General features: G+C 51.9%; 1 protein-coding gene across 1 annotated transcript; it reads left to right on the top strand.

The window, feature by feature from the left end:
• Window positions 1-13012: 13012 nt before the first annotated feature.
• On the top strand, window positions 13013-23299 carry ATP5PO (ATP synthase peripheral stalk subunit OSCP). Its single transcript, XM_054578095.1, has 7 exons — window positions 13013-13130; window positions 14333-14383; window positions 15527-15637; window positions 17632-17761; window positions 20942-21054; window positions 22747-22833; window positions 23117-23299. Exons 1-7 carry the CDS (start codon window positions 13095-13097, stop codon window positions 23228-23230), a joined length of 642 nt encoding a protein of 213 aa, XP_054434070.1. The 5' UTR covers window positions 13013-13094; the 3' UTR covers window positions 23231-23299.

Raw genomic sequence — 23299 nt, 5'->3', positions numbered from 1 at the left:
CTGAGCTGTCCACGCTCACATGACAATGTAAGACCCGACGTGTCCTTGTCTCCCCTAAATCAAACGGAAGTAAACAGAAGGTCCATGCAACGTTGCTGTGGCGGATGTGACACCTCCGCGTGCAGGTCTTCCTGACGGGAGGGCCGGAGGGGGCTCAGCCGCGTCCCTCTTCCAGTCCTTCAGCGCGATTTTTAAGTGACGAGGCTGACCAGCAAAGAAGCGGGGAGCCTTACGGTTGAGAGCCTTATGGCCGAGACACCGCAGTCGCTCAGCGCCTACTTTGTGCTAGGAAGGCAGGTGAGTTCCACGGGCTCTCGGAGTCTCCCTGAAGAGACAAAGCGTGACCCTGAAACACCGTCGCTGCTCGCCAGGGGCCGCAGGGGGAGGGGATGGGGTGCCGCGTGTGGGTGCGGAGCTTCTTTTTGGCCTGATGAGAATCTTACTGGATTAGATCCCAGTGACAGCGATGAACAGACTAAAAACCACTGAAATGTACGTTTTAAAAGGGGACACAAATTTTACGGCATATGAACTGTATCTCAATAAAATTTTATAAATTGAAATAATAATAAGAGATCATCGTATCACCAGGAAAAAAAAGGAAAAGAAAAAAAAACAGAGAGGAAAAAAAATGCCTGGGGCTAGGGTCGAATAGGTTTTCTTTCAAACATGAATTTTGCTACTGAGCAAAAGCTGCTGGGACTGTCCCCGCGACACTGTCACAAGTCGCACTCCCTGAAGCTGTCCCCACCGTCCCCAGGGCACGGCCCGGCACGGCCCCCCCGAGGCCCCGGCTGCCCGGTTCAGCCAAGCCCGCAGGTGGCGGTGGAGGGTCTCCCACCTGCCTTGCCCCCGAGGACGTGTGTTTCCGGGGAGCGTGGCCTGGCTCCCAGTGCGATGTGGAAATAGCTGCTGGCTGTGTTTTATGCATTTTATCAAGTGCTGTTAACTTTGTACGGGCCGGGACCGTGAAGGACACGGTTCTAGAAGGTGGAAGTTAAATAATAATTTCACATCTGAAAACATTCTGTGAGGAAAAAAAATGGGTGGAGGTAAATGTTTTTGAATAAAATTTATACTCTACCACCTTCTAAAAGAAAAAAAGGAAAGAAAACCTTGGACCGTGGCCACGAGCAGAAGCCGCCGGCATTGGCCGCCGGTCAGCGCCGCAGAGCCCGGGGCGGCCGCGCATCTCAGGGCTCCGCAAGGGCCGCTGGTGCGGGGTAGGGCTAGATAATCCAGTGGCTGAGCCCAGTCTTTGGGGACAAGATAGCGGGCTGGCCATGCCATTGTGGGCATGTCAACTAGCCTCACCCAGCCTCAGTTCCCTCACCTGGGAAATGGGGTGATTTTGTCCATAGGTAACCTGTGGGATTTTGAGAAGATTGAGCACAGAAATGAACACAAAGTGCTCAGAGGGGCACTCCCAGAACTGCATTCCAACGCCTCCCCACAGCCTCTGGCTGGAGCTGAGGACCCAGTGCGAGGCGCAGGGGACCGGACCTCTGCAGCCTGAGAGCCTAGCGCTGGCAGAGTCACACGTGCCGCAGGGGCTGGAGACATTGTTTCTCTCAAATCAATTTATTCATTTATTTTTAATAAATAAAATTGGTGGGAAAAATGTAAATGTTAAACAAAAATCATGGATGAATGGATGGTGGATGGTGGATGGATGGATGGTGGATGGTGGATGGTTGGATGGTTGGATGGATGGATGGATGGATGGTGGATGGTGGATGGATGGATGGATGGATGGATGGATGGATGGACGGCGGATGGTGGGTGGGTGGATGGATGGATGGTGGATGGATGGATGGATGGTGGATGGATGGATGGATGGATGGTGGATGGATGGATGGATGGTGGATGGTTGGATGGTTGGATGGATGGATGGTGGGTGGATGGTGGATGGATGGATGGTGGATGGACGGATGGATGGTGGATGGTGAATGGATGGATGGTGGATGGATGGATGGTGGATGGATGGATGGATGGTGGATGGATGGATGGATGGTGGATGGTGAATGGATGGATGGTGGATGGATGATGGATGGATGGATGGTGGATGGATGGATGGATGGTGGATGGACGGTGAATGGATGGATGGATGGTGGATGGATGGATGGTGGATGGATGGTGGATGGATGGATGGTGGATGGATGGATGGATGGTGGATGGATGATGGATGGATGGATGGTGGATGGATGGTGGATGGATGGATGGATGGTGGATGGTGAATGGATGGATGATGGATGGATGGATGGTGGATGGATGGTGGATGGATGGATGGTGGATGGATGGATGGTGGATGGATGATGGATGGATGGATGGATGGTGGATGGTGAATGGATGGATGATGGATGGATGGATGGTGGATGGATGATGGATGGATGGATGGTGGATGGATGGATGATGGATGGTGGATGGATGGTGGATGGATGGATGGTGGATGGATGGATGGTGGATGGATGGATGGTGGATGGATGATGGATGGTGGATGGTTGGATGGTTGGATGGATGGATGGTGGGTGGATGGTGGATGGATGGATGGTGGATGGACGGATGGATGGTGGATGGTGAATGGATGGATGGTGGATGGATGGATGGTGGATGGATGGATGGATGGTGGATGGATGGATGGATGGTGGATGGTGAATGGATGGATGGTGGATGGATGATGGATGGATGGATGGTGGATGGATGGATGGATGGTGGATGGACGGTGAATGGATGGATGGATGGTGGATGGATGGATGGTGGATGGATGGTGGATGGATGGATGGTGGATGGATGGATGGATGGTGGATGGATGATGGATGGATGGATGGTGGATGGATGATGGATGGTGGATGGATGGTGGATGGATGGATGGTGGATGGATGATGGATGGTGGATGGATGGTGGATGGATGGATGGTGGATGGATGATGGATGGTGGATGGATGGTGGATGGATGGATGGTGGATGGATGATGGATGGTGGATGGATGGTGGGGGGATGGATGGATGGTGGATGGTGGGGGGATGGATGGATGGTGGATGGATGGATGATGGATGGTGGATGGATGGTGGATGGATGGATGGTGGATGGATGATGGATGGTGGATGGATGGTGGATGGATGGATGGTGGATGGATGATGGATGGTGGATGGATGGTGGATGGATGGATGGATGGATGATGGATGGATGGTTGGTGGATGGATGGTGGATGGATGGATGGATGGATGGTGGATGGATGGTCTCTTTGATTCTCCTCATCATGTTGCCCCTGAGCAGAGATTTAATGGTAACATCTATGAGGGAATTCTTCCTCACTATAAAAGCTGTGTAATTGATGCTTAACACTTTAGAAAACACAGAAAAACACCAAGGAAAAGACAAACAAAAATCACTTCTCAGAGATTACAGCAGTTGATATGTTTGCACGGTTCCTTCTGGCCTTTTGTATGATGCGTATAAATATGAGATTACTTAACAAACATATCATGTTATAGACTGAACACTCTCTTGAGCAGGCTTTTTTTCTTTTTAACTTAGAAATGCTTTATGACTCTTTTCTCAGCTCAGCCCATTCTTCCTCCCCATAATTAAAATGGCAGCCTGGTTTCCCATCATAGACACGCTACGATTTATTGACGCCCCGTCCACTCGCTGAGCATCTGGGCTCGTGCAGATTCAAACACGCTTGTGTGCTGTTGGCACCTGCAGTTTTTAAGTTCCACAGCTAGTGCCATCAGCAGCCAGGACTGATGGTTACTGCCCATGACATGCAACTTCTAGAATGTTCTCAGGAAGCCCTGGGAGCCGAAACACAAAGAAGGAAAATTTCCATGCCTCAAGAAGGTCTGCAAGCCTAGATCACATGAAGCCTGAAGAGTCTGGAGCACACAGCGCTGTCATGGGTCACACGAGGACAGGACATCCACTTCTCGTCAGGACTGCAAGTGGTCCGGTTTGAACCAGAGGCCCCGAGCGGGTCCCAGCTTCATCTCTGATGAACAGCCACTCTGAGAACTACACAGTGGTGCTCTGCCTGCCCCAGTGATTTATTTTTATCATTTCTTTCCCTTTCGTTGTTGCAATTAGTTGCCAAGACAGGACCGGAGGAGCGGTCTGTCTCTTTGGGGCTCAGATACGGAAGGAATTCCTACAAATGTAAAGGCTGATAATGAAAAAAAGCCCAGAGTTTATAGAACTCTGTGCAATTTAGTTTGATTTTGTAGATGAACACCCATACCCATGTTCTCCTTGAACAGAGCAAAGGAAAGGTCATTTTTTTTTTTTTAAGCTAAAAACTGATGCAAAGGGAATCTGGCAACAGCTCCCTGAAGGTAGCGTCAGCCGTGACTGAGCTCACCCCCTACAGCACCTACCAGGGAGGCCCACACACAGCCAGTGTTTGTGAAATGGATCAGCACCCCAATGAACCAACGGGCGAACGAGCAAGCGAATTAGAGGATAACCGTTCACCCCATTTCAAGCCGCACAGCGCAGAGGGTTGGAGTGATTCTGCTGTCGCAGGTTTGCCCTTAGTCCCCAAAGACCACCCCATGAGTAACTTCCTCTGTGCCTAGAAACTTGAAGCGGAGCGTGCTGTTGGCCAGCCTTGCAACCCTGTGCGAGGAATGGGTCACAGCCCCTTCGCCCCCAGCAGGGACTCAGCCAAGTGAAAGGCAGGCCTCGTATTCCTCACCACGTTCGGGTCCCCAGGGCCATCCGCAAGGTCGCGCTGATTCTTTTGCCACAGAAACTGTGGCTGCCCTTAAACTTGGGGGTGGGAAAATGCCTCCTTTATTGCCCAGTTCCAGCCTCTCTGCTCTGCTCCGCTGGGTGGGCTGCGACCCCAGGGCTTGCTGTTGTCCCCAGCCACCTCCCCGCACGCACCTGCCTCGCCCCCGACAGAGCCTGGCCTGAGTTGGCGGGACATCCAAGCACGTGGCCCTCCGTGTGCTTCTTCACAGACAAAAACGGCGGGGTGCTGGCTGAGCCCCCAGATTTTCCCGACCATGCCCTGGAGGTGTGTCCTGCTGCGGGGCCCATGACTCCGCGGTGCGTCTCGTGCTGCCCCGCGTCCTGGGAGCGCTTCCTGGCCTGACCGTTGCCTTTGCTTTTACTGCAGCGAACTAATTGTGCCAAGGAGGAAAATGTGTCATTTCCTTTTTTTCTTTTTTACCACATAATTTCCTTTTTCACACCGAACTCCTATAAAGCATCTGCTGTGCTCACGTTTGTATCTGCACAAAATACACCGTACATGCTCCTCCCACCCTTTCTAAAAGGTGTAAACAGTGTTCGGTGCCTGTGTTTACAACTGTCCCCTGAGAGCTGATTGTCCTGGGACCCCCCAGTCCGGCCGCCCAGGGCGAGTCCCAGGTGAGGCCCCGCCCTGCCCCTCCCGCAGTGGCAGGCGCCTGTGGGGCCGGCCGGGCGGACTGCGCCCTTTCCGGCCCTCAGAAGCCGCAAAGGAGAGGAGAGCCGTAGCTACAGTCCCGCAGTGACCAATGACCCAGGTGTGTGCCCCTCCGGCCTCTGTCTGCAGAGGGAGCCGCCGGACCGTGGCGGAGGGAAGCAGCTCGAGCCAGCCCCGAGCTAAGTGCCCTACGGCAGGGACCCCCGTGATCTGCACTGTCCCCAGCTCCACTCTCAGTGAGGAAACTGAGGCACAGAGGTCAGGGGGCTCACCCACACCACACAGCCGGCAGGTGACAGGGCTGCCGTTCCAGCCTGGGCCATGGGGCCGCAGGGCCTGGTTCGTCCTTGCAAGAAAGACGTCTGGTGAGCAAGGCCCCCGCCCCGGGGACCGCAGACCCCAAGCCCTGGGCAGGGCCGCCAGGCCGGGGCTCGCGGAGCCGCCCCGTCCACCAGCGCATCGGCGAGGGCCCCAGACACACCGTCCACTGTGCTCGCTGTTCCCAATTTACAGCCAACATTTTTATCTAATCCACAAGTGTGAGAATGTTCTGTAAGCATCGCTGCCCGTTCCTTTGGGCATTATCACCTCCCAGAACGGGGCGCCCAGTGAATGGCCCCAAACGCAGGGGGAAGGACTGGGTAAGGGAGTCCGCTGCCCGCTCCGGCCCAGGGGCGTGTTCCTCGGGGGCCTGCGGGGCGAACGCCCCGATGTGGCTGCCAGGACCGAACCCAGATCGCACGGGCAGGGGGCAGGCCAGACGTGCGGCTGCAGTCGAAACAATGCTGCAAAGGGAGGTGGAGGCTGTGTGACAGGAACGAGAAAGTCTACCTGTCCGGCCCGAGACACCCGGAGCCTGGAGGCGAGCATCTCTCAGGGACTGTGTTGTTTGTACAGCGCTCTGATTCTCACTTGCTTGTGTGAGCAGGAACACAGAGGTTTGAAAGGAGAAAGCTCTAGAAAGAAATGCATTCCAAGGCCACAGGCTGTTAACAACGTGAGCAGATGGCTCCCCCTAGCGCCAGAATGACACTCGGAAACGGGGGCTGGGCTGAGCGCGAGCGTGACCTTGAGCACCGGAAGGGGAGCGCTTCAAGGTGAGTAGCACCTGCCCCACCGCCTGGCGGAGAGGGGGAGGGGAGAGGCCAGTGCCCGCCCGGTGGGTGACCGGTGGCCACAGGGCCAGGCCTCCCCCTGTCTCCTTCCAGATCCTGGTTGTCAATGTCAGCGGCCCTCCGGATGCAGCTTTCTCCAAAGATGCAAAAAAACAGTGTCACGAGTGTATGCTCATGACACAGTCTTTCCTGTAAGTCAGCAGCGCAACCACTCGGCTTGCTGCCTGCAGAACAGCCCGACACCGAGGAACGGACAAGAGTCAGACACAGTAACTACGACAGGCACTCAGCTTTCATTGAATGCAGGTTCACTCAAAGTAGGACATCAACATACATTAACATCACACTCTACAATCTAAGAGAAACAGAACCCACCCACACAGAGCAGTCAATGGGGGATACCAAACCCGAGTCCCAGAGTCTCAGTCTGCGGGCCCGGGAGTCAGCACGGGGGGCAAGGGAGTCATCAGCGTCTTGCAAGGAAGGTCTCCAGGGGGCCAGGGGGGCAGCAGGGCAGGCGAAGTCCTCAGTCCAGCAGGGCAGAGCCTCCGGCGGCCGATGCCAAAGGAGGTCGGCATGGCGTGGAGCAGCGCCCTGGGGCGTGGAGCTCGGCTGTCTCAGTGGTGGCCTGGAACCTGCCGCAGTTGTACCTGGAACATGGTGCCCTCCACCCTCTGGGTCTCTTGCTAAGTGTCTTGGCACCCTGATGCCCAGTGGGGACTTTCCCCAGGAGCCTGTCTGCGTGTGGTCCTGCTCTGCAGACTCAGCTGTTGTAATCGCGTGGACAGGTATCTTTGGTGTGTCTCTTTGCCAGAAGTGTCTAGCATGACTGAGGTAGTTTCCCTCTTGAACCCAAGTGTCACAGATGACTGGCAGCCATCTTGGTTGATGTGAGTGACTCCACTTTGCTCTATATACTTTATGCTGTCTTGACGGACCAACACCATTTTATTGGTCCTGCTCTCCACACACTGAGCCGTTGGTTACATGTTTACACATGCTTTTCCTCTGTAACAGGTGTAGCAGATCCTAAGAATAAACAGTTCCAAGTCACCTATTCTCTTGCACGTCTTTTCTTGACCAAAGCTTGGCCAGCCAGTGCCAGCTCAGGGGCCTCTGCCGATGGCAGGCCAGCCCGAAGACCCCCTTCAACAGGGAGGGGCCGCAGACACCTGTGCAGAAAGCGGATGAAGGCACTTCACTGCTCCTAAGGGCGAGTGGAAAACAACTACACATGCAGCTTTAAATCAGGGCTGCCAGCCTGTGGCCCAAGGCAGGTCTTCTACAGGGGATCGGGGGAGAAGGAAACAGAAAATTGATGCGGAATTCACTCCGCGGTGAGTAAATGCATGAGTGACGCAAACATTTCCCAGGTCCTTTCGGCGTCATAAAATGTGAAGGGAAAGCCTCAGCACTGCCCCTTGCCATCTGTGGTATACGTTCTGCAAAGCTGAAAAAAATACGTATTTCCTGGGAGACGGGAACCTTGTGCACTGCTGGTGGGGATGCGAATTGGTGCAGCCACTAAGGGAAACAGTGGGGAGTCGCTTCAAAAACATTAAAAAAGAGGTACCGTATGACCCAGGAATCCCCCTTTTGGGTATCTGCCTGAACATTTTAAAAACACGTGTGTGTGTGTGTGTGTTGCAGCACTGTCCACAACAGCCAGACATAGAAACAACCAAAATGTCCTTTGACGGACGGATGACTGGGTAAAGAAGATGTGGCACATATGTACGACGGAAAACTACTTGGCCATAAAAAGATGAAATGCTGTCATTTACAACAACATGGATGGATCTTAAGGGGGGTATGGTAAGTGAAAAATCAGACGGAATAGGTCAAGGTCCATATGACTTCTCTCATGTGCGGGCTATGAATCTGAAAGCAACAAACAAAACAACAAGCCCGTGGATGCAGACCACAGCGTGGTGGGTTCCAGGGGGCGGGGGAATGAAGAGGGAAAGGGGGTCGATGCATGGTGTCAGCAGGAGGCTGACTAGCTCGGGGTGGTGAGCCCGCAGCAGAGTGTACAGATGCCGGGTTATAATGCTGCACAGCTGAAATTTATATAATGTTATTAACCAATGTTATGCCCAATACATTTAATTTTAAAAAGAAAGAAAGGAAACGTCCTCCATGCTGGTGGTGTCTTCACTGACGTTGACCCCAGGAAGGGTGCCGGGAGGGAGCCCGGTCCTCAGGCAGCACGGCAGCCTGAGCCGCTGCCCTTCCATTGGAAGCCGGGTGCCATCAGAAACTAGAGCGGGTGGGTTCCCCTCTGCAGGGCAGGAGTTTCGGGACAGGGTCGTGGCAGCCTTTTTTTTCCCGGATTATGGTAGAGACACCGGCTCATTGTAAAAAAAAAAAAAAAAAAAAAAAATACAGACCGTACTGTGCGGGTTTTTCTTCAGAGTCATTAAATACTTTTCTGTGTCATGAAATACATTCTGCAGATCTCATTGGCATGGTGCACAATAGCCACTTTTAAACCATTTTCTCATCCTCAGACACTTGTGCCCGGTCCTTCGCTGTTTCAAGTGAGCCCGGTGACGCGCTGCACGGCAACCTCCGTCCAGGCTTCGGAGCTTCAGCAGGGCTCCTTCTGGGCCGAAGGGAAAGGCGCTTCGTGTTTTAAAACGTGGGCAGTTGAAGGTTACTGATGCCGCGCTGCTATTTTCCACGTTGGCATGGGGGGCCCTTAGCAGAGAAAATAAAACAGTGAGAAATACTGGGTTTGAATCAAAAGTCAAGATTTGCCGTCTGGGTTTTCTACCGCTGTTCCCTGGCCCGTGGTCTTGGGCAAGTCCCTCCGACTCCTCAGCCTCCGCTGTTAAATAAAACCACCAAATTTCAAACACTGTAAGTTTGTACAGAGGGCAGGCTCTATAAAAGCGGAGGGCTGCGTCTTTTCCCTTCTTCTGTGGGACAGAATTCTTTTCATTTCAAATGCTCTATTCTGCCAGGTGGCCCCATGAGTTTGCCTCTGGGGCCCCCGCCCGCGCCGGCCAGTGCGGGGCCCTGCCGGCAGCGAGATTCCAGCAGGGGCCCGAGAATCCGAGCCGGAGGAAACCAGGTTTGACTGCAGAGGCCTCCGGCTCCTTCCGTGCTCCTCTGATCGTCCACATCACCGAGAGGTGCGCAGTGGTCCCTGCGTCAAGATCCCACGCCCAGAAATTCGTCCTGAGCCCCAGAACCGCCCTGCCCAGCTGAGCTGCTAAACAAGACCTGAGAAGTTTCACCACCTAGAAAATGGGGCTGCCGGACGATACATCTTAGAGTTACCCCGAGGCTCGAAATAAAAATGAAACCACATGTGTGCAACCACCTAATAAACCCTAAAACTCAAACAGCCACACGCCGCTGTTTGGGTGACAGGCGAGGGGCTGGACCGGGATGGGAGTAAACGCAAAGGAAACAGGCAGCACGGCCTGCTTGCTGCTGCGCGACCGGGTTACCCCGCTGAAATGGTGGCCACCTGGGGGAACCAAAGCCCGACCAAACGGGAGCCGGAGTTTGCAGCACAGAGGGAAGGGGTATGAGCTGAGGAAACGATGCCAAGCCTTGAGTCACAGGGGAGCCGGAACTCTGACTCTCGGACGGCTTCTCGGGGATTGGTTCTATGGGGGGAAATCATCTATGGGAGTTAGGGGCGTGGTCTCCACTGATCTGTCGGCGCTAGGGCCGGGGGTCACCGATCAGAGCTCTGGTCCTGGCGTCACTCTCTCTGGCTTCACGGGGGGTGTGGTGGGCCTGAGGCTGAAACACAACTGAAGCCTAGGTGTTACCTTTAGTTGGACTAAGACTCTGTCTCTGAGGTTCACAGACCCCAGTCTTTGTTCCTAAGATTATTTGATGCTGATCAGAACCTCATTGTCCTGAGGGCTTCCTGCTAAAAGGAGTGGACGTTCTGCTGCAGAGGGAGGAGGGAGAGTCAAGGTGCTCCTGGGTTAGAAAAGGCCAATATGAATCAAGAGGAAAGAAGGAGAAAAGGTCAGATAAAGAAATGAAGTTTTTGCACCATTACAGGTGAACGGTTTGCCTATAGTTAATTAGCAATGCCATAAAGAATCGAGAGTTTTCCAAGTGTATTTGGCTCCAGAACTTTTGGTTTGTGTTGCACCTAGTCACACCTACACATTTGGAAACCCAGGTTTTATCATTTGGTTTCCCATAGAACAGAAGGCCTGTAAAGGCAAGCACGTTGTCTTGCACTCAGCCGCACCCTCGGGACACAGAACAGCTGCCTGCACTTAACAGGTGCCCAATAAAGTGTATTGCCTGATGAGTATGCTTTGTTAGGCTTCTGTGAAACCAGACTCAAGTTTGCCAGGTGGGGTCAAACAAGGCTTTCTATGGCACTGCTAGTGAAAATGTAAATCTGTTAAAACTTTTGAAAGCAGAACGGATCGCAGACTTTTCAAATGCTCACACTCTGCGCCTGTTGTGCCTGCTGGGAATTTATCTGGAGTGATCCTAAGTATAAAGGGAAAAACATTTGCATCTAAAAATGCTCAGGAGTTGCAGTAGTGTTTAAAATAGCAAAAAAAAAAAAAAGGGGGGGGGGACCATATGAATTATGCTCAAAATTCATTGACTAAAGTTAAGGCTATCCATTTAATGGGTTATTCTGCAGCCATTCAAATAATATTGTCAAACAAAGTAAAGAAGACTGGAGGTTTTTCTACAAATAAAATGATAGAGACTTATTCAAGGGTCCAGGGTCTGCAAACTGGGAACACAGGCAGGCAAAAATCCAGGAGCACCCAGAGAAGAAAGAAAAGTCAAAGGTTGTTACAGCAAAACGCATGCTCTCAAGACCGGTCAGTCCTGCGTTCCTCGCTACGGCTGTGGTCCGGGATGGTCACCAGTCAGGTGTCAGGCAGCGAGGATGACGGTGCCAGGCGGCACAGAAGGTGGGCGCCGGGAGGTCTGGTCACAGCCAGTGGCCTGGATAGTGGGTGTCAGGCAGGTACATAGGGGTTAACTAGAGTGCTGTCTGGAGGCCTACTGTCTGTCCACGTGCATCCCCAGGCACCAACACAGGGCTGGAAAGCTGGAAACAATTCAGATTCCCAAAAGGCAACTTAGAACAAGAACGAGGTCTCTCCTCAGGCCTTAACCTTCATCGTGTTAGCAATTTTAGCAGCTCGGTTAAAGTGACTCTTTTATATATTCCCTGTCATCACTCTCTCCTCAATGTCTATAAAAATTATATAACTTGGAAATGCCCTTATATTGTAAGCAGGCATTCACAAACCATATATAATTTAGTATCCTTTTTTCCCCTCATGTATTAAGGGAAAAGACAAGGTACTAAATTATATACAAATTGTGAATCTGTATATGTAATAAAAATAAACACAAAATAAAGAACGAACGCTATTGAGTGGCACTGTGTCAAGCAGTTATTCTAAATACTTTACATATATATTAACCTCTCTGTTCTTCCTAACAACCTGTAAGGCAGGTGCGATGATATGTAATACCCATTTTATAATAAGAAAACTGAAGCACAGAGAAGTTATAGAACTGGGCCAAGGTCACCAAAAGGACTGGGATTCAAGCCTGGGCAGCTCAGGCTACTGCCTGAAAAAAGTCCTGGGAGACAACACGGCCAGATGTCAACAGCAGCTGCCTCTGGTGATGGGAACGAGGACGATTACATTCCTTCCACTTTTTTGCATTTTTACATGTTTTTTGTAATGATGAGAAAAACTACACTCTAAAAGGATAAATTAATGAATTAATCTGTGCTCCTATAATAAATGTGAGCAGGTAAAAATATTTTAATTGGCCACAGGACCCCATTGTTGGAGCCAGGTAGCTCCAACTCTGCACTCTGCGGGCCCATTCTATTCTGTAGGGAAGAGAAAGTTAGAGTGAGCTCCATTGAGGGGGAAGCAGGCGGAACGTAGGCTGTTTTTGTGAAGGCCAGTGTTGGGCCCTCGGTTTCAATGTCGCACTTGCTCAAACCCCAGTTCTACTTTAGGGTCTGATTGTCGGATAATCACTCTACCCACAGAGTTGCAGTACTCAGGGGAGATGGGGCGGGATAGAGGGTGCAGTGGTGGTGATGAAGGGGCATTTGGGGCTATAAAGTTCGGGTTTTTTTCTTTTTGTTTTTTTGGTTTTGGTTTTCTGGGGGGGGGTTTGTTGTTGTTGTTTTTTAATTCAGCGCGAGGAACTGGACTTGATACACCCTTTGGCGTGGTTGGAAGGAGTAAGGATGCTAATGATGCTAGTGGGGAACGCGACATGGGACAAATGCCACCGTATTTACCTAAACGGAAATTTGAAAGCTATGGACAATTAATACATTCTACAGTAAGGGCACTTGGTTACGCAAGGAGTTTTGTTTTCACCTGCTGAGCCCACCAACCTCACCCCTAACCAGGTAGTTTACCGTCGCTAAGGACTACAACTCCCAGCCCGGGGGAGGTCCCTGCGCATGCGGCCTGGAGACGTACGCCTACATTTCCCAGCGGGCCGAGCGGCTACGCTGACGCACGCCGGCGCCCTTCCGTCTCTCTCCCAACTCGGGTTTGACCTACAGCTGCCCGGGAGAAGATGGCCTCCCCAGCGGTGTGCGGGCTCTCCCGGCAGGTGAGACTGGAGGTCCTGAAGGCCAGCGGGAGGACCCTTCCCAGGGTGACCGTACCAGAGCCCTGGAACCACGGTGCGAGGCCACAGCTGGCGGAGCGTGGTCGCCGTTCAGGGTCGTGGGGCCCGGCGAGTGGGAGCGACCCAAGGAGCTCGGGCGGCCCCGCACCCGCACCCGGGACGTCGCGGGCAAGGGGGCGCGGGGGTGCGGGGGTGCGCGCGCCTGACCCGGGCGTCCCCCGAGCACGGCTCCGGGCAGTAGGCTTGAGGGTCCAGGAGCTGAGGGCCCGGCTTCCCCGGATGGCGAGCGAAGGGCACGGCCCGCCCCCAGGTCATCGCTCCTTGCCGTTGTGCGTAGACCGGTCAGGGGTCACAGGAATGTTAAGGAATATTTGTAAGGCCCATCTCACGATTGAGTACGGCAAATGAAGCAGAGATGTTTAAACGCTCCGTCCTTGGCTGCTCGGCCAGGAAGGGGTAGAGCTGAGGTCCAATTCCACGAAGTCACACGGAAGATAGGAAATTCTTGCCCTTGATACTATATATCCACATGATGCTTTATCTGGTGGGACCCCTGGCAGCTCACGTAACTTTCCCCGAAGTGTTGCAAAGTTTGGTGATCCTCACGGCCAGCTTTATGGTTGAACACTGCGGAGCTGGAGTTGCTTGAAGGTGACTGTGCCCCTGCGGGTGGCTTTGAAAGAGCCGAATCCACGCTGCCCCTCCGTAGACGAGGTGCCGTTTGCCGGCACCGGAGCCCGTGCCCACACCAGACCCTGCTTCCTACGCGGGGCTAGACTTTCTTTTCAGACAGCATTTGGGTTCTGAGAACGTACACCTCTTGCAAATCATGACTGGAATCCTGCTTTTATTAAAATCCTACTCAGGGGTGGTAATATGAATGCTAAGAAACCTTTAAATTTTTCGAAACACTTAATCATCGAAATCAGTGTCTTTACATTGGCGTCCCCCCCCTCCGGTTGCCCTAGCAACGAGGCTGGCGCTGGGAGGGCAGGTCCTCAGGCAACTTCTCGGCAGGGAGATTTACTCCCAGTAAAGAGCAACGCACCCCACTGGGATCTGTGTGATGATACGAAGGAATGGGAGAAACTCACCATGGAGAAGTCAGGTTTAATTTTTTTTATTTTTCTAAATGCAAAAAATTCTTCAAATCTTAATTTGATCTGCTTTCCTTTGTATTCAAGGTGCGATGCTTCAGCACATCTGTGGCCAGGCCGTTTGCCAAACTTGTTCGGGTAGGTCAGCTTATTTTTCATTTTAAAGCAGAGACAGCAGCAGTACCTTCAGGGCATGGACTTCTGTTCTGTTCCTGCCTGAACCGTTCTGCGCGATTGTCGTTCCCAAGTCGGGTTGTGTGCGGGGAGCTAGGGAGCAGATCCTTCGATGCCTGCTGTGTGACAGGCCCCTACGTGGCCTTTGGATAGGAGAACCCCTGAAACCCCAGAACAGCGATGGCAAGTAACTGGTCTTCCCATTTTGCAAAAGAGGAAACTGCGACTCTGGAAGACTTGTCCACAGCCCTGGAGCTAAATGTCACTCAAAGCACAGCCGCCCAGCAAGGCGGCCCCGCGCCGGCGGCCCTGTGCAGGGAAAGCTTGCAATTCGTTCGGGAAAGTCAGGCAAGCATCGGGCAAATAGTAACCTGCTAAAGGGCGCCACTGAACCGAACGTTGATGCGGAGGCTCCATACGAGATGCTTACTGTAGCGCTATGACGTGTATGAAGTGTGCTTGTATGTGTTTCATAAACACCTGTTTCCGTGGCGCTGACATGTTCAGAACTGCCTCTATCCGTGTTAAAAACCTCCTGCACTTGGAATCCAAACTGACTAGCATTGCATACAAAAGAAGTATAAGCTCATCTCAAAATTAACGTAATTAATTCTAAATAGTTATGCTGAAAGGGACGTTAAACATCATGTTTCCTAAGGCGCTTGCTATAAGGTGAGGAATTGGAAGCTCAAAGATTGCCCCAGCCAACGAAATACTTCTCATTTATTTGACAGTTGCCTTTCGGGATAGCTCTCTGGCAACATGGTTAAACTTTTGTGCTAATACAAGATGTATTTTTTTTTTTTTTAAGATTTTATTTATTCATCTTTAGAGGAGAAGGGTTGAGGAGAGAGAAACATCAATGTGTGGCTGCCTCTTGTGCACCCCCTACTGGGGACCTGGCCTGCAATCCAGGCACATGCCCTGACTGGGAATCAAACCCGCGACCCTTCGGTTCACAAGTTGGTCCTCAATCCACTGAGCCACGCCAGCCAGGGCACAAGATGTATTTTTAAAATTATAACTTTAATTTTGCTATTGACAGTATAATGTTGTCTTAACTGATTTGCCTTTTCCTTTCCTCCCTGCCCCACCTTTTTTTTAAAGCCGCCCGTTCAGGTGTATGGCATCGAAGGTCGCTATGCCACTGCTCTCTACTCTGCGGCATCTAAACAGAATAAACTGGAACAAGTAGAAAAGGAGTTGCTGAGAGTAGCAGTAAGTAGCTTTTCTGTTAGTTACTTTTTAAGTTCCCATTGTATATTTTTTCCTTTAGTTGTTTAATTATGGGTCCCAAAGGAGGTATATCCTCGGAGAAGAAGTGGAAAAAGAAAAAGAAAAAGAAAAACCCTATTTTCTGGAATCATGTTGATGGTAATAGTACTGGGTATTATTATTCTGAGTCTATTGTATAATAGGTAGAGGTACATATAAGGATATTAATATTAGAACCAAGACTTAGGCTAAAAGAAGAAATAGAAATACGAGCTGGTAATACAAGAAAATTACCATTTCAAAAGAGAAAGAAAAAGATACCTTTGAAAACCTGTGCTTTTATTCCAGGCATTTTCAAAACAGTCTTTAGAAAATATTATGATTTTGTTTTACTGGGAATATATTTTCCTTATGAAGCTTTTCCTTGGTTTTTGTTATTTTATTCCCAAGATGGGAGGGGACATGACTGAGCCAAGCGCCCTGGGCAGCAAAATGAGTGAAGTGCGTGCGTTCCACGCAATGCCACAGCTGAGCAGAGACAAGACAGGCCAGCAGGCTGCAGGGGGAGGTTCCCCTCTTCTTAACACGGAAAGAGTAAACGAGCTGAGTTAACCAAAGCCTGCGCTGCAGCCTAAGTAGGAGAGCCTCTTCTGAGACTCCGCTGACCTCCCTGGCTCCCAGTCCGTACACGGTCTCCTGCGTCCCCTCCGGTGGCCTGCGGTTGCCACCCCCCGGCGGGAAGTTCTGCATTAAAAGAGGAGAGGAAAGTGCAGCCTGGGATGCTCTGGAGAAAGTTGTGCTCTTTTTTTATTTCGTTGTAGACTTTCCTAGGCTTTTTAATCCACAGATGTCTGACATTGCCGATTGGGGAAAAGCCTCCCAGGCGAGTCGTGTAGACAGTGCTTAGGGTCTGTGTCAGTGTGAACGGCCCCTACGGTCCTCTCGGGCCCTGCCTAGGGGACAGGCGGGGTGGTGGCAGGAGCAGGCAGGGTGGCACACAGGCATTTCGGGAGGTGACGGTGGTTGCCCACTACTTGGCATTCCCGTCTTAAAGCTGAAGTGTGGGGTGCACAGCAGAGCGGGCGAGCTGGGCTGGGGGCGTTGGGAGGGGCACGGCTGAGAGGGGAAGCCCGCGAGGACTGGAGCCATGGGAAGGAGGCGGGGGCCTTCAGACTCCTTGCAAGTGACAAGGAGCATTTGGGGGCACAGAGAGGAAAGTGAGATGCTACAAAGTGTGGCTGACCGTCCACGGGACAACCCAAACCCCAGAGCGCTTCCGATCTGTGTGAGCCAGCCGCGTTTCTGGAGAACGGTTGTCTCCCGCGGGCCACTCGGGCGGCAGATTTCACGTTAGATGGTGGTGGGTCAGAGGCGGGGCTCCGGCCGGGCCCCGGGGAAAGGTGGCCCGCACAGTAGCTGCAGAGGGAAGCAGCCGTTGGTCCCTGAACGCAGGCCTCGGTGACTTACCAGGTGGAGACAGCGTGGTCTCTCATGGTGCCGAATCTCCCACTTCTTGGCTGTTCTCGCCCCAGACGGACAGAGGCTGCTCCAGAAACCCTGGCGGCCCCAGGCTGGGTGGGAGCTCCGGAAGGGGCAGCAGAGAATCAGGGCCACCCCGGACGGAGGCGCCCCCTCTGGGTGAGGGGCACCTTCCTCGGTCTGCCCTGGGGCACTGCCCGTGTTAAATCCATCACCGTGCACGGTGAAGGGGGTCTTTGGGCAGCTTGCTCTTTTATATAATCTCAAAAAGCAAAAATAAATTTTAAGAAATTTCATAAAGTGTCTAAATTTTTTCGAGGAACATTGTATCCTATGTAAAAGCATGGTATGGTGTATTCTTAAAGGCAGAGAAAATTAATTGACTGTAAACTATTCTTTATCTGCTTTGAGAGTGGGGATTGAATTCACAAAGTGCATGATTCATAGGAAAGTGTGTGTGCTGGCTAGGACCATTTATGCTCCTGAGAGGTTACGAAATTATTTTTTGGCACTTTTAGCAAATCTTAAAGGACCCCAAAATCGCTGCTTCGATTATGAATCCCTACATAAAGCGTTCCATTAAAGTGAAAAGCCTGAACGATATGACCGCAAAAGAGAAGTTTTCTCCCCTCACGTCGAACCTGATCAGTAAGTATCAGACCTTTTCCACTGACGTCTTTGCAGGTTTTGCTCTTGGGAGTGTGGCCAGGGGCTCGGGGCGAGGGGCGAGGGGCTCAAGCCTCAGGCCTCGCGGCCCTCGCCCCAGCCTGGTCTTCACCAGCCCCCCGGTGAGTGTGTGCCTTAGAGACTGGGGAGCACGGCCTCGCCCTGGCCGGGTGGCTCAGGGTTGGGGCTTCCTCCTGCTGCCGAAAAGCTGTGAGGCTGGTCCCCAGTCGGGGCGCGCGTGGCGAGCGGCTGTCAGTGTTTCTCCCCGCCGCCTCTCTCTCTCTCCTCTGAAATCAATAAACATATCCTCAGGTGAGGATTAAAAAAGAAAACGTTGAGGAGCACTGTCTAAAGGTATTAGGATGTAATAATGTCTAATCTCATAGTGCTTCAGTCCATGTAGCCAGTGGCTGTGCCTCTGTCCCTGAAGATTTTTGCATTCTTGTCATTTTTTAATATAGACAGTGTTTGAGGATTTGTAACCAAACATTGGAATCTGTAACATAAATATGGAAATCAGATTGCAAGCTGTGATCAAAATACCAAACTTTGAAAGAACTAACACTTATTCTTCTGAAACCATTCCAGAAAATTCAGGAAGAGGGAAGACTCCCAGCCAGGTTCATTTTATGAGACCAGCATTAGCTAATTCCAAAACCAGACAAAGGCACTGCAGAGAAAGGAAATGATAGGCCAAAGTCTCTGATAACCATAGATGCTAAAATCCTCACCAAAATATAGCAAACGAATCCAGAAATACATTTAAAAGATCATACATCATGATCAAGTGGGATTATTCTGGAGATGCAAGCCTGGTACAATATCCACAAATCAATAAACATGATACACCACATAAACTAAAGGATAAAAATATCATATCAATAGGTGCAGAAAAAGCATTTGATAAAATCAAATACCCACTTATGATAATAACAAAGTGGTAACAGGGAACACACCTTAATGTAATAAAGGCCACACATGACAAACCCACAGCTGGTATCCTATTCAATGGACAAAAACTACAAGTGTCTCCCATAAGATTGAGAACAAGGTAGGCGTGTCAGCATTTACCACTCTTACTCAACATAGTACTGGAAGTTCTACCCACAGGAATCAGACAAGAAGAAGAAATAAAAGGCATCCAAACTAGAAAGGAAGAAATAAAACACTCGTTATTTGCAGATGACATGATACTATATAGAGAGAACCCTAAATATTGCACCAAGAAACTACTAGAACTAATCAATGAACTCAGTAAAGTAGCAGAATACAAAGTAAGTATTGAGAAATTAGTTGCATTTTTCTACATCAATAATGAACTGTGAGAAAGGAAAACTAAGAAACCCGTTTACAATCATATCAAAAAATGAAATACCTAGGAATAAATTCAACCAAGGATATAGAAGACCTCTACGCAGACCCTAAAAAAAGAAATTGAAGATACAAATAAGTGGAAGCATATACCGTGTTCATAGACGAAAGAATTAACATAAAATGTCCATACCAAAGCAATCTATAAATTAAGTGCAGTTTTCATCAAGATGCCAATGGTGTATTGCACAGAACTAGAACAAATAGCCCAAAAATGTATTTGGAAGCAAACCAGCCCCCCCGGAGCCATAGCAATCACGAGAAAGAACAGCAAGGCTGGAGGAGGTGAGCTGCCTGCCGACGGGCAGCTCCACAAGGCCACGGTCTCCGCAACGGCCCAGCGCTGGCTCAGAGGCAGACAGGCTGACGGGTGAACGGCGCCCAGGGATCAGCCCGCGGCTTTACCGTCAATTAGGATTTGACAGAGGAGGCAGGAACACGCAGTGGGGCAGAAACAGTCTGTTCTGTACATGGTGCTGGGAAAATGGGACAGATGTGCAAAAAGTGAAACTAGGCAGCCACCTCAGCACCACACACAAGAATAAACTCAAAAGGGAGTAAAGGCTTAAACTTGAAAACCATAAAAATGCTAGGAAAAACAGGCAGTAAAATCTTGGGCATTTCTTGTAGCGATGTTTTTTTTTAAAAATATATATTTCCTTGGGCAAAGGAGACAAAATAAGTAAACAGGACTAAATTGAACTAGAAAGGTTTTGCCCAGCAAAGAAACCATTAACACAATGGAAAACCACCCACTGAGTGCAAGGACATGCTCACCGAAGACGCACCTGGCAAGGGGCTACAATCTAAAACCTGTAAAGAACTTACACAGGCCCACACACGGTGGAATTAAAAACCAGGCCAGGGACCTCAATAGACACTTCTCCAGAAAGGACATACGGATGCCTAACAGAAGTGAGAAGATGCTCAAGGTCACTCATCAAAGAAACGCAAATTAAAACCTCAGTGAGATGTCCCCCCACGCCTGACAGAATGGCCAACATCAGTACATCAACAAACAGCAAGTGCGAGGATGTGGGGGAAGGGGGACCCTTTCGTCCTGTTGGGAGTGCGGACTGGTGCAGTCACTGTGGAAGAGTATGTAGTTTCCTCAAAAGGTTAAAAATGGAACTGCCTTTTGACCCGGTGATTCCACTTTTAGGAATATGTTCTAAGAATCCCGAAACACTAATTCAAAAGAATATACGCGCCCTGTGCCCATCGCAGCGCTATCTATTCACAGCCGCCAAGGCACGGAGGCAGCCCGGTGTCCGCCAGCAGGCGCCTGGCTGAAACAGCCAGGGACGTTCACACACAGGGGTGCTGCGTGGCCGTAGGAGGAGGGAGCGCTTATGTCTGCGACAGCGTGGGTGACCCGGGGCGCGTCATGCTGAGCGATGTTCGCCAGCCGGAGAAAGACAAGTGCCATGTGATTTTACTTACATGTGGGATCTAGTGAACAGAATAAACTAGAGAAACAGAAGCGACTCAGAGGCAGAGCAGGCGGGCGGCTGTCCGAGGGGAAGGGGATGAGGGGCTGGGTGACAGGGGGGGACTGAGCAAAAAAAAACCTGTTGCAGGCCTGTGTACGACCCTCCCCCGGACTCATTGAAATGCCTGTTGATGGGGCCATTTTAAAAAAAAACAACTGAATAACAATTGCACCTTGTCCGTTCACATTCTTAAAGAACGTTACCTAGAACGTGTTAGGGCCACAGGCCTGAGGTGGCTGTGGAGGGAATAGCCTGCCTCGAGTGCGCCCGCGTCACTGAAACGCCTTCGCTTCCGCAGACCTGCTTGCCGAGAACGGCCGTCTGACCAGCACCCCTGCCGTCGTCTCCGCCTTCTCCACCATGATGAGCGTCCACCGTGGAGAGGTGCCGTGCACCGTGACCACCGCGTCCGTAAGTCCCGGGCCTGGGCGTCTCGGCCTCGTGCTTTTTGCGGGGGGTGGGGGTGCTGAAACCAGGAGGCTGGGGGTGGCTTGCCGCCTCCTTCCGCGGCTCGCGTGAACCTGGCCTTGCAGGGGCCTGCGTGTGTCCTCGGTGCCTCCCCGGCCGGGGCTGCGTAAACGGTGCCAGGAGATAGTTCGTGTCCTGCGGCAGCTGTGAGTGGTGTGAGGTCCTGAAACCCGCGTTTGCAGGCTCGGTGGGGGGGTGGCTGGGAGGCTGGCGGACAGGCCCTGTGGCCCTGCGGGCCTGGCGGAGGGGCTGAGGCGAGAGCCCCCGAGCCGGGCCGTGGGCCGGTGCGTGTGTGGTCCGTGTTCGAGGCAGGGGCGTGCACCCGGGCAGCGCAGGCGCCGTCCTGGGTCGCAAGGGCTGAGGCCGGGTGTTGGCACAGACCCGCAGCCGTCGGCACTCCCCGGGCCCCGCGCCCTCCCCAGAGGTCAGCTTCTCCTTGTCGCTTGGCCCGGGCTCCTCAGTCGGGAGGAAAACCGCCTGCGGGCTTCGCAGGGGAGCGGGGGTTCGCTCCGAACTGGCCTCGCCTGGCTCGGCACCTCTGGCGTCTGAGCAACATTGCAGCGGGGGACGGCCCCGTCCTCTGTCCCCGCGGGCAGGCACCGGTGCTGGTCACTCTTCAGTGACTCCTCCCCTATGTTTTTAAAGGGTGCTTGCCTTTATAAAAGCTTTTTAGAACCAAATAATACTGACGCTTTTGATGTTGAAACTCCTCAGTAAGTGAGTTTCCAATCTTAAAAAAAATACATATACCCTAATTAGTGACTGAGGGCATAGACTTTATAAAGAGACTGGTGTCAAATACTGACCCTAGTCCTCGCTCTCTGCAGGGTCCATGGGCAGGCTACGTGGCCGCTCTGACCCTCAGCTCTCAGGTGAGAGCCGCCACCCTCGCCCCCCGGTTGTCCAGGTGAAGGGGCCAGGGCAGGAGGCTGGCACAGGGTGGGGGCCAGGCCCCAGGACTTGCCCAGAAGGGAGGTGGGCACAGCGTCCCCTGACCTCGGGGTCTGCAAAAGTAACGTTTTGACTGAAACACGGATAGGTTTCACCATCCCACCCCCCAAAAGATACTGACAGATTTTTGCAAACACAGAAGAGGGTGTTTTTGCCGCCTTCCGCCCCCTCCCCGGAAGAGCGGGTAGGACTGGTGGCCGTAAATGACCTTTCCCCAGCGAACCCACGCACGCCCGCCCCGCCCGGACTCGGCTGGGGCAGGGGGGCTGACGCAGCAACCAGCGCTGCCCGGGCGTCCTCGGGGAGGAGTGTCAGGTGACCGTGGGTCTCAAGAGCTGGCAGAGCCGAGGCAAACTGCCCCCTCTCAGCCAAGGGAGTGGTGGGTTGAGGCCGTGCCCCTGGGGCCGCACAGGAGCGGCCGTGGGCTCAGGCCTCACGCTGCCCGCACTGGGGCAGATGGCGCCCTTGGGCAGCGGTGACCCGGGGCCCTGTGTGGCGGGGCCTGCGCACAGCCCTCGACACGGGCACCGACGAGGGCTCGCTCTGCAGCTCTGGGGGTCCCCAGTTGGTAACCGGGGGACGCCCAGGGCCTGCAGGGGCGTGCGGGCCAGGGCCTTCTTCCTTCACGACGGGACATCCCCGTTCTGTTCTCTGAGCTGACAGGAGTGTTTTGTCCTTTTTTAGCCTTTAGATGAAGCCACTCTTTCTGAACTGAGAACGGTCCTGAACAGCTTTCTAAGTAAAAACCAAATACTGAAACTGGAAGTTAAGGTAGGTTTTTAATTATATGGTAGGTTTCTTTAGGTTAATTTAACACTTAAAATAGTGAAAACTTAGATCTGATTATATACTAATTTGCCGATAGTGGGAATTTTACATTTTCAGTTGAAATGGTTACTGATTCCATCCACAATTTGACCTGTGCCCTCTTTTCCTAGATATAATTATGCCTTAAATTTGTGTAGCACATACACTTTTCAAGCACTTCTTAGTCTTTCCACGTGATGCCTGAGGTGTCCCCACGTGCCCACATTCCGCCCGTTTTCTTCCCTAGACCGACCCGTCCATCATGGGCGGGATGATCGTCCGCATTGGGGAGAAGTACGTCGATATGTCGGCGAAAACGAAGATTCAGAAGCTGAGCAAGGCTATGCGGGAGGTATTCTGAAAGAGTGGATTTTTCTGTCGGTGAAAATTCTTCAACTTGGAGCAACAATAAAATGCTTCCTGAATAGAA

This window comes from Pteronotus mesoamericanus, unplaced genomic scaffold (genome assembly GCF_021234165.1).
Source record: "Pteronotus mesoamericanus isolate MK-2021 breed Mesoamerican mustached bat unplaced genomic scaffold, CSHL_Meso_final contig_116, whole genome shotgun sequence".
NCBI classification, from domain to species: domain Eukaryota; kingdom Metazoa; phylum Chordata; class Mammalia; order Chiroptera; family Mormoopidae; genus Pteronotus; species Pteronotus mesoamericanus.
Note: the sequence above shows the minus strand (reverse complement) of the source record. Positions and strands in the feature narration are given on the sequence as shown.